This window comes from Zingiber officinale, chromosome 4A (genome assembly GCF_018446385.1).
Source record: "Zingiber officinale cultivar Zhangliang chromosome 4A, Zo_v1.1, whole genome shotgun sequence".
Lineage (NCBI taxonomy): Eukaryota > Viridiplantae > Streptophyta > Magnoliopsida > Zingiberales > Zingiberaceae > Zingiber > Zingiber officinale.
In genome coordinates, this window is record NC_055992.1 from 130,368,618 (window position 1) to 130,379,886 (window position 11,269).

Below are 11,269 nucleotides of genomic sequence, written 5' to 3' on the forward strand. Positions count from 1 at the left end.
AAGGTTAAATCTTATTCTTTCTTATCTTTCCTTTCCTTAGTTCACTTTCTTTCAAATAAGATTTAAAATTTCTCTTTCTTTATTGACCTTTTTTTTTCCTCACCTCTTCCCATAAAAGTTTTCTCACTTTCAAATAAAATACCTTGGAATGTTAAAATACTTTTTGGAAATAGAATTGACAACATATTATATCTCTAAGGGCATCTCTAATGATTAAAGTTCTAAATGAGTTTTTTTTCAGGATCTCAATATGCCACATCATTAATATGAAAGCTTATTGAAATATTTTTACTGGTTAAAACTCTAAATGAATTTTCTTATGATCTAATTCATAGCATGAGTTACATGACTTCATACCTATTATATCAAATTTGACACAAAAGAACACGTTTATGTTTTCACTACTATTTTTAAATTACAAATCTCAAACCTTATCTCTACAAAAGTTCAAGATTTTTTATTCAACTTTTTTAATTTTACAAATCTCTAATAAATTTTATATTGAAGATGCCCTAACTGGATGAGATGGGTCTTCTTCTAGCTGCTCCAATCAATTGTTCTGTGAAACAAAATATATATGTGATATTTATTCCAGTAAGATAAATAAGAAAAATAATGAACTGATTAAATCAAGGAAAATGGAGACCAATCTTTTCCGAATAACATATTTTTCCTTTCTCCGAATATTTTTCAACACTGACGCACTGGATTAACATTATCCTAAGTTTTTTAATAGATTCTTTATATAAAAATTTATCGGTTTCCTCCTTTTCTACCCAAAATGATTTTAAAAGCAGGAAAAAAAAGCAACAGATAAATAAAATTATTAATTTATTTCTTCAATCAATGACTGTCTTTTTCTAATCATAAATAAATTGTTTTTTTTTTAATTAATGTCCCATACAAACCATCATTTTTAAATTGCATTAGTATATTAATTTGTGGTTCTTGAAGGGTAAGTCTAACTCAGAGACTTAAATGGACACTGTAAAATGTTAATATTTTAGATATGCGCCATAATTAAATTTAGATTAAAAAATATTAAATTTTTGAATGATATAAGTTCAACCATCAATTTCTTTCCAAATTGATTGATACAGGAAGGGTATTTCGGTAATATAATATGTGATTTGGTTTTTATAAAAATTGAGTATATGATTTGGATAATACCGAATTTATTTACGCGGTTATATAATTAATAAAATAAAATAAACCGGACCGGAGGGCCTGGCCAAATTCGCGTATCAAGCGGGCGCGGTTTGGTTTGAAGATGAGCCAGCTCAGCCGGACGGTAACCGGTGGCACGATCAACTCACACATCTCATCGCGACCGCACACTGAGTTTCCCTTCCTATTTTTAGAACACAACTCATCGCATTTGTCCCCTCCCTCTCTCTCTCTCTACCTTTCTCTGCTCCTCCACTACGGCCATCGCGGTGCCACCAGCGGCGGAGCACTAGACGCGTCAGCCTTTTCCGGCGATTCGGATCCACATCCCCATTGCCGACGGTATCGTCGCTCTCGTTCCGATCGCTTATTGCGCTGCCGGCGATGTTACCGTACGCGACGCTGGGGGAGGCGGAGGCGGCGCTGGGGCGGAGTCTGACCTTCGCCGAGGACATCTGGTTCCGCTACACCGCACGGATGCCCGACTACCTCTTATTTTACCACAACATCATCTTCCTCTTCGTCATCTTCTCCCTCGCGCCGCTCCCACTCGCCCTCATCGAACTCGGCTTCCCTGCCTCCGTCTCCTCTTTCAAGATCCAGCCCAAGATCCGCCTCCCGCCGACCTCCTTCTTCCAGTGCTATAAGGACGTCATGCGGGTGTTCCTCCTCGTCGTCGGCCCGCTTCAACTCTCCTCCTACCCCACCATCAAGGTCCCTTCTTGATTCCTTAGGGTTGCACTGCAGTTTGATCTATTTTCTGGGGAGAAAAAACCTCTTTATTAGTTCAATAACAAGTACCTCACTTTTTTTTTTTTTGCATTATTCAATTTGTAATATTTTCTGTTGATCTACTTTTTTATTACATAGCCGGATAAAAGCATCATTGTTTTTCTTTCAACCCACTTTCTTGAAGATTTTTGTTCTATCTTTACTAAAAGAGTTATTTGTAGTTTGTGGGGATAAGGACTGGGCTTCCCCTTCCGTCACTGTGGGAAGTGGCTTTGCAACTCTTGGTTTACTTCGTGGTGGAGGACTATGGCAACTACTGGATTCACCGACTAATGCACTGCAAATGGGGGTACGAGAAGATACACCGTGTCCACCATGAATTCACAGCGCCTATTGGCTTTGCAGCACCCTATGCTCATTGGGCGGAGGTGCTGCTCCTTGGGATCCCCTCCTTTGCAGGGCCCGCTATGGTTCCTTGCCACATGATCACCTTCTGGCTTTGGATTGCCCTCCGTCAGCTTGAAGCGATTGAGACCCACAGCGGGTATGGTTCTCATCACACATCTTTCCTGTAATGAATTAAGATTGTCTACTACATTTTCGACCTGGCTCTGATCCATTGGATCTGTGTAACTATGCTGTAAGATTTCACAGTAGAACGAGAGACATGTGAGAAGGTGATTTCTTTGACTCATTTAATTAGATCTAGTCCTTTATTTGCTAATACTTCCCCATACTGATTTTTTTTAAGCATGTCAGAATTGTCAAGAATTTCTAATTATATCTGTGTGCTGCCTTTCTCATAGTTTATTGCAATGTATATATCAATCTCTTTGTCTATTGTTCTGTATAGACAAACATGTGCCAAACTTGAAGTGACCTATCATTTGTTTCATACCATCATTTGACTCCAGTTTTTCCCATCTAAATCACATTGCCGTCCAATTTCTCCCCATGTAGGAAGTTTGCCATTTGGATTTCGAGTTGGAAAATAAATAGAATTAATTGGGATCCATAAAAAGACAATGAATCTATCAAGAGTTACAGCTTCAAGCATCACCCTTTGTCCATCTCTCAATGCAATCTATTATTTGAATTTTCAGTTGGCTAATGGTTGCGTACTGCCATTGGTTGTGGGAAGTGTTGAATGAATGCTACAGGAGAAGTTTCAGTTCATAAGCTTTCTTCATATGATTTTGTGGTCAATGAAAAAAAGGAGTGACAGAGAATATGACCAATGTGACCTTTACACATGTTTGATCATTTGCAGTTGTGAAAATCTAGGTAAATAACCTACTCTCTAGCTTGCGAAAACAAAACTCCGTGAAGATAGAAATATAAGAATTATGCATACTCGTGTCAGTTGAACATGAGTGACAGAATATGACCAATGTGACCTTTACACATGTTTGATCATTTGCAGTTGTGAAAATCTAGGTAAATAACCTACTCTCTAGCTTGCAAAAACAAAACTCCGTGAAGATAGAAATATAAGAATTATGCATACTCGTGTCAGTTGAACATGACATTGATGTGTATAGATTCTTAGAAATTTCAAATAAGCTGAAGAAAAAGACAAGCAGATTATGCTGACTATCATGGATTTATTTTAGACCAACACTGCAAGAAAATTGGTATCTTTAATAGACTAATGGTTGATTTGTTAAGTAGATCAGTAGAACAAAACTGATAACAGATCAGTTATATACAATCAAGAATGAAGCAGACGGAGCACATTAGAAGTTTTTATTCACATTTTTTACATCATTTGTGGATAGTTATGCATTAAATTGCCACTTCGTTTCTACCCAACCAATTCATGTTTAGATTTTGAGACATCCTTTCGTGCACTGAATGTTTGCCATGACTTACTAATTAAACCCATTTTTTGGAGCATGCTAATCTGGTGTGCATAATCTTTGATTCAACATCGCATTCTACATGCTAAAAAATCTTCTCGAAGCTCACTGACATAGCAAATCAGCCTCTATTTAATATTCATGCACACTTATGCAAAATTTCGTATTAGTTATTAACCACTTCTGTCTCATGTCATGTTTTGAATGTTTTATTTTTATTTCTTTACTCACAGGATAATTTGTTCCTTTGCTTTTCTCTTATAGGACAATTATTTTATTCACATGCCAGTGAAAATAGGCCAATCATAAGAATTGGCCAATTTATAATATTTAATCTCTCTTCCTCTTTCCTTACCTTTTTGCCCCCCACTTTCATCAGGTCTTGAACTCAACAAAAAATTTATTAGTATTCCTTAACAAAACATTTGTAGATTTTTCAAAATCATTTTCATCAAATTGAGAAATTAGTACCCAAAAATCTCACCTTCTACGAAGCACATCATATTCCCTAGCATAGTGCAAGCAAAGACTGATATTGCTGAATGCCTCTATGAACAGATATGACTTCCCTTGGATACCAACCAAATTTATTCCCTTCTATGGAGGAGCAGAGTACCATGATTACCATCACTATGTAGGAGAGCATAGCCAAAGCAATTTCGCTTCTGTATTTACCTACTGTGACTATATTTATGGCACAGATAAGGTCGGTGATTCACTTGGTGGTTTCAGTTCAAATGAAATAGTATCCTCAAATTTAAAAGTAAATGAGGTTTAAGCCACAACTTCCTTTTTATGGTTTGCAGGGATACAGATATCACAAGGCACTGCTAGCAAAGGTACTCCCCTACTTGATTTTGGGTTTAACCATTATCATCTTTGCATTTGATACTTTAGTATTTTGTTAACTTTCTTTTATAGTATTACTTTTTTATAAAGGATAGAGAAGCCAAGACAGCAAGAGAATTTTGTTTTTTTTTTAATAAAAAGAGCACCTATATTGTAGTTCTATATCTAAACAGAATTGAAATAAAAAAGCCTCGATGTAACTGATTTGTCTGGTTGTATTTCATGCAAAAGTAGTTCGAAACTAGTTCGATTATAGTGCTGATTCCAAGTTTTTTCTGCCTGATTGTATGTACGAACAGTTGAAGGAGCAGCCAAGGAACGGCGACAAAATTGGGACCAACGGCTTCAAGGACGGTGGAAAATCCGATTAGGCACAGGTCTCTTGCATGATGCTGACCTATCTGTTCCTTTCAAGTTTCTACCCCATCAGCTCTCACTTCATTTAGCAACTAATCATATAAAGTGGGATTCAAGAACTCGGAGAATGGCTAGCCAATTTATAGGTAGTGTTCTTTGTGAAGACCTACTGTGTCTCTTTCGTTTGTGATGTTCTTGGAACTGGATGACCTTTTTGTTGCTATATCATCTACATAATTCCAGTGAGGCCATAACTTTGCTTCTCTCTGGTGTCCTCGACTTTGCAGATTTAAAGTGCACAATCGGTCTAATTTCATATGCTGATAGTCCATATCAGGAGTGGTTGCATTTTTTGAATCTATTTGGTGGGTGAAATGTGAGACCGGACTGTTTAGTCAGGAGCAGTCAAAATTAAGAAATAATAATTACTCATTAACAAATTATTCTACATTTTTATCATTTTAATTTTATAAATAAGTCCTTATGAACCTCAAAAGGTATGCCACTTTGAAATATAATTAGCAGAGCTTAAATATGCAATTTAAATTGACATTCTGATATTTTATATACGTAAATGATATCATGCTTATGATATATGTAGATTATATCATTATCTCCCAATAGTACCTTCTTCCTTCTGATATTTGAATCTATTATTTGGTAGGTGGAATGTGAGGTGTGGAGCGGTCAAAATTAAGAAATAATAATTACTCATTAACAAATTATTCTGCATTTTTTTATCATTTTAATTTTATAAATACGTCCTTATGAACCTCAAAATGTATGCCACTTTGAAACATAATTAGGAGAGCTTAAATATGCAATTTTAATTGATATTTCTGAGATTTATATGCGTAAATGATATCATGCTTATGATATATGTAGATTATATCATTATCTCCCAATAGTTTCTTTCCTTCTTCCTCCCCTTTTATTTTGGTTCCTTTCCCTCAAAATAAACATTGCCTATAATGAAACTACAGTATGTAACAACATGCGACTGTCTAAGCCTCTTGCATATCGATCCAAAATAATCTCTGCGCTTCATGATTAACCGCCAAGCAACATCAAACCAACAATATGTTTATTGCAGCCACAGAACACAAATGAAATCCACATCAAATATGTAAATGATAGGATACGTTGTTCTGGTACAGTCAACACAGAAATGAAATCGACAGTCTGCAAATTAAAGTTTCTTCGATCAACTAGTCTCGAGCAAGTTGACTAAGATACTGACATTGCGATATGGAAAAGCTCATCTTCTAGGCATAAAAGCTGACTGGTATATCAATCAGTACCTTCGAAAAGCACGGTCCATGAACCTTCCTGACGGGCACTCGTAGGCCATGTGCCCCCTCCCACCGCAGTTGTGGCAGATCATCAGAGGACCCATGCAGTCTCGACTCATGTGGCCAACCTGGTTGCAGGTCCGACAGATGACATCTCGGAATCCACCACGGAAACCGCCACCCAAGCCGCCACCACTGAAGCTGCCACCCAAGCTACCACCGCCACTGAAGCTGCCACCGAAGCCACCAAGTGTTCCTGACTTTGGGCATTGCCTGGCCACATGCCCTGCGACATTGCAGAGATTGCAGACTGGTTCGTTTGGGCAATCACGAGCAAGGTGCCCTGTTTTCCTGCAATTGTTGCATGCTTTCTCATTCGTGCAGTCTGCTGCGAGGTGTCCCTGTTTGTAGCAATTATTACAGAGCCTCAGGTCACCAGGAGGCAGCTGTGGCATGGAGCAATCCCTCGCCAAGTGACCAGACTTGCCGCATGTGTGGCAGATGCCCTCGTTGGGACAATTGCTTGCTAAATGTCCAGGTTCTTTGCAATTCCAACACAATGCCTTTGTTGTGCATTCTGACGCAATATGTCTGTCGAGAGACAAATTCATGTTATTTTAATGTTTTTGAGAATACCAACAACAATGTACAAATTGTGCTAATGACTTGGAGTCAGAGGTACTAGAAATGATAAAATAAATAATACTAATATCAGAGACAGATTATGCATAGAATGATAAAATGTGGTCAAGAAATAGGTGAGACAATTTGGTTATTTTAAGGCCACCAATGTCTAATGAGAGTGTCGAACTATTAGCAAGCAGCGGGTAAAACACAGATGAATGCTAAAATGGAAAATATGGACCAACTTATTTGGTAAAAAAATATTAATCTCAAACAATGATTAGATGTAGCTGAAATGGTTAAGATGATATGACCAGTGATTAAAGGTGACCGATAGATTCAGTACTTAAGGAAACATTGTCTAACCGATAGATTGTGTACTTAGAAAAGTTGAATTTGAAGCAAAAGGCAACCAAGGAAAAAGTCAATGTAATAAAAAGAGAATTTAATTGATTTTGATATTAAGTAGCATAACTTTTCTAACAACTCAAAAAAGGATCAGATTCGTAGCCGACTCCAAAATAGTTGGGACAATCATGGCTAGATGATAATTTGATGGTGACTCAAACAAATAGATATAGTATCAGGAAATTATATCCTCCCAACAGAACAATTAGATGGTGAGTAGACAAGATCAAGTTAGAAAAGTTGCAGGGATGATGAATATTACCCTGGTAGGCCACAGTTATTACAGACAGCTGCATTTGGACATTCTCTAGCATAGTGGCCTGGCCGCTTGCAGTTCTTGCACAAATCATACCTGTAATTAGGAAAAGAAAAAGGGAAATAGAAAATATTATATACATTTTTAGCAATAATTACAAAAAAAGATCTGAGAATTACCATTTTCAACAACATTCATTGCAGATATATTAGATTTTACTAAATTGGTTAAGAAAGCCTGGCATTGCCAATTTGTAGCTATCAATTAAATCAAGCCTAAATCATTGGTCATAGGAGGCCAGAAAATTCACAAATTGAAATTGTTATCTTATTATAATGGTTTCTGTCAGCAAGAGATTCATTGACTTATGCCTTTTTTCCTTACCATTTTAATGTTTTTATCATTTAAATTTTAAGAGGATCCTACAGAAATAGCAAGGATGTTTTGATGTCTTTGATTCAACTATCAACACCAGTAAGACTTGCTCCTACTGAGTGGTTCAGAGCCTACATAATAACAATAAAAAACTGCACAACAATCTTCACAAAATATATTGCATGCTCATTTATACAGATTCATGAGGTAAATAGAGCTGATTCAGAATATGTAACCCAGTGTTGTAAATGGTGGTACGCAGGGCGGTGCGGTCAGTGACCGCCTACCACCTCGGTTGCCTAGGCAGTTGAACTTTTTTTATTATTTTTATACATAATTAAATAATATATTAACTAAAGGATCAAAAAATTAAATAAAGGATCAATTTTTTTTTAAAAAAAATACTATAAAATATATTAACTAAAAATTAAAAAGTTAATATAAATATTTTTTAAAAAAATAAATATTTTTTTTTAAAATATATATATATATATTAAATTAATAAGATAATTTTATTGGACTTTAATTAAGTCTATTTAAATAATCTCAATCATGATTAAAATTATTAATCTAAAGTTTCAATTAAATCCAAAGTTAAAAAAAAAACCTATTCTATTCGGCGATCAACTGTTTCAGCGTCGGACACGTCGCTGGACGCAAAACAAGACGCGACGCGTCACCTAAGCCCGGTAACAATTCAGGATTCGTCATTTGGGTCTGGACGTGTTCAGACGTGTTGTCCGAGTTCAAATCGGAAATGCTTTACCTCCATCTAAACACAAAGCGGTGCGGTTCAAGGCGGTGTGGTTGAGATCCGCCTCCCGCCTAGGAGGCCGTCTCAACCACCATTTCGAACACTGATGTAACCTAGTATTTACAAAATTATATGAACCATTAACAGAAATATTAGTAGTTCTTGCTATCAGGGTCAGGTGGTTCTGAATGGAATTTTTCTTTACAATAAGTGGCAAGGGCCAATTTCCTGGCAATACATTTGATTCCACCAGTTTTATTAGTAACATGAATCATCTGAAGTTTAAATTCTGTGCACTTGCAAGCTTCTCTTACACATATTTATGACACAATATATAGCAAACGACAGCCACAGGTTAACCAGTTTTTTTTTATCATTTACAAGTAAATCTTTTTTTCAAAACGACTTATTGACAAATGTACCAGTATTAATCCACTAGTTTTCAGAATATGCATATAAGCACAACGTAGGCATCTATCCACAAAGAAAACTAACCAGGTATGACTATGTAACATAGGGGTCAATCCAAAATTCCAACACGGCTATTTCTAATAGTTTTGTCACATAATCAATGGATGTCAAGTGTCAACTTGGAGTATTGGTGTCCGAGTGTTGATCTCGAACTAAACACATGAATGGAGAGGGTAGCTATACAGAAGCAGAAGCTGAATGACACTATTATAAGAAAGATTAGTGACGCAAAGAAATTCAATCATGCATTTTGTTGAAAAAGAATGCCCTTGACCTACTAAATCGGAATACGATGACATATGAATACAGTATAGCATGCATTTCTCCAGAATTAAAAAAAAAGGTGGTTCTCTTGGAAACTCTACTAGTTTCAAAGTATAATAATGGCCAACTTGTATATCACTTTAGAACTATAACTATCACCAAACACATATGACAAGGCAGTTCAGATGTAAAACTGAAAAATGTATATGAAAAAGTACAGAAAACACTATATAAAAAAACAAAAGAAACTTTAACCATGCTTCTCTCAATAAAAATGAAAGGTTTTCAGCAATAAGAACCTTGAGGCACGAGGGAAATCCCTTTTATATGGAGCATCACGATATGAGGTACGTTCTGTGCGGATTCTGCGATCTCTAGGTGGGCTACGGCTGCCTTCGCTCATCTTCAGACCTTCAAATTCAATGGCTCTTGTTGGTACACAAAATCACCACCACCACTACCACCTTAACCACCACCCACACCACCACTGAAACAATCCTCCCTGTCCACAACAAAACCAGGCATCCAAGGCCATCTCCGTGAGTCCAAAAAGAACCACCAAACTTGCGGAACGATAAAAGAAACCATTTTTGAACACCAACAGAAATCTTCCCAAACATGCAGAACACATTCTCCGGAGCAACCACAACATTCCCAATGATCCCACCAACTTTAAACATCATTTCAAGTTTTCAACTTTTTTTTTCCAGTTTCATAACTCTATAACAATGTCATCTAATGAAGACTAGCTACCATTCTGATCATCCCCCAGTTCAACCATATATTTTATATCCTACATTAAAAAATAGAAGAAAAAAAACTGAGTATGAAAAGGAAATTCTAATACAAAATCCAAAATTTTTTTTAAAAAAAAAAACAAGTTGACCAAGGGGAGGAGAAAACTAGAAAATATTTTTCAAAAATATATGTAAACTATTATATTAGAAATTTTATCTTTCAATTAAATCACATAATCTCTAGACCCCTCTTTTAGGTATGCTATTTCGTCTATAAAAAAAACAATCCTAGGAAAATAAATAGCATACCCCAGCAGCAGTAGCGCATCCCTGAAGTGTTAAAATTAAATTTACACACACAACCACATAAACAACGAGAGAAAACCTAGATCTTCAATAGGCCTTCAATCTAACATGACTGCATAAGCGGAGTTCAGTAAATTTTGAAGATGTATACTCGATGGGATGGGGATCGAGATGGACTAGCTAGGAAATCACCCAGAAATCGCCTCATTGCTCCTGAAGGATCCAATTGAAGGGAAAAGAAACACCTGCACAGCATCATAGAATCCGGCACCAATTCGCCTACCGCTAACCATAAAACGGAATGAAATCAAGCCTAAAATGCATTTATCCCACTATGATTCATAGAGGGAGCACCAATACGTCCACTGCAAGCCATAAAAATGCGCGAATCACCCCCAAAACGCAGTTCCTCCCACTTCCCCTGCGTCGAAAATGATCGAATTGGGAAGCAACCAACCTCTTATCGCCTCGAACTTCACGATCTAGAGTTTCCTCCACCTCCGACTCCGCAAGTTCGCACGTCCTCTCCTTCAACCTTATCTTGCAAGGGGAGAAAGCAAAAGAGAGGAAATGGTGATGCGATGCGTTGCGCTGCTTCATTTCATTGTTAGTTAGTGGATCTTTAATTCTTAACCGGCCAAGGTGGGCCGTTGATATCTATCTGCCAATTTTGGATTAGGATCGCAGAGTTCGGCCCAATTAAGACGGATCCCCAGACCGTAAACACCAGACAAAAACGAACGAGTTTTATTTTATTTAAAATTGTTTAATAAGATAACTTTAACCAAGTCAAATTGAAATTAAAATTAACCAAAATA

The 11,269-nt window shown here is 36.7% G+C and overlaps 2 protein-coding genes across 4 annotated transcripts; one reads left to right on the top strand and one right to left on the bottom strand.

The window, feature by feature from the left end:
- Nucleotides 1–1,374: 1,374 nt before the first annotated feature.
- LOC121971199 (very-long-chain aldehyde decarbonylase GL1-10-like) lies at nucleotides 1,375–5,227 on the top strand. Its single transcript, XM_042522346.1, has 5 exons — nucleotides 1,375–1,881; nucleotides 2,121–2,443; nucleotides 4,317–4,464; nucleotides 4,565–4,597; nucleotides 4,907–5,227. Exons 1-5 carry the CDS (start codon nucleotides 1,552–1,554, stop codon nucleotides 4,976–4,978), a joined length of 906 nt encoding a protein of 301 aa, XP_042378280.1. The 5' UTR covers nucleotides 1,375–1,551; the 3' UTR covers nucleotides 4,979–5,227.
- Nucleotides 5,228–6,062: 835 nt separating this feature from the next.
- Nucleotides 6,063–11,048, bottom strand: LOC121971200 (zinc finger protein GIS2-like). 3 transcript variants are annotated; one of them, XM_042522348.1, is made up of 4 exons: nucleotides 10,909–11,048; nucleotides 9,708–9,910; nucleotides 7,551–7,640; nucleotides 6,063–6,847 (listed from the first exon to the last, which is right to left on the bottom strand). In XM_042522348.1, the coding sequence occupies exons 2-4, from the start codon at nucleotides 9,809–9,811 to the stop codon at nucleotides 6,259–6,261; spliced, it is 783 nt and encodes a 260-aa protein (XP_042378282.1). In that variant the 5' UTR covers nucleotides 9,812–9,910; nucleotides 10,909–11,048; the 3' UTR covers nucleotides 6,063–6,258. The 3 variants fall into 3 exon arrangements, with proteins under 3 accessions (XP_042378282.1, XP_042378283.1, XP_042378281.1); XM_042522349.1 differs by having other exon boundaries at nucleotides 9,708–10,201; nucleotides 10,909–11,045; XM_042522347.1 differs by having other exon boundaries at nucleotides 9,708–11,036.
- Nucleotides 11,049–11,269: the final 221 nt, after the last annotated feature.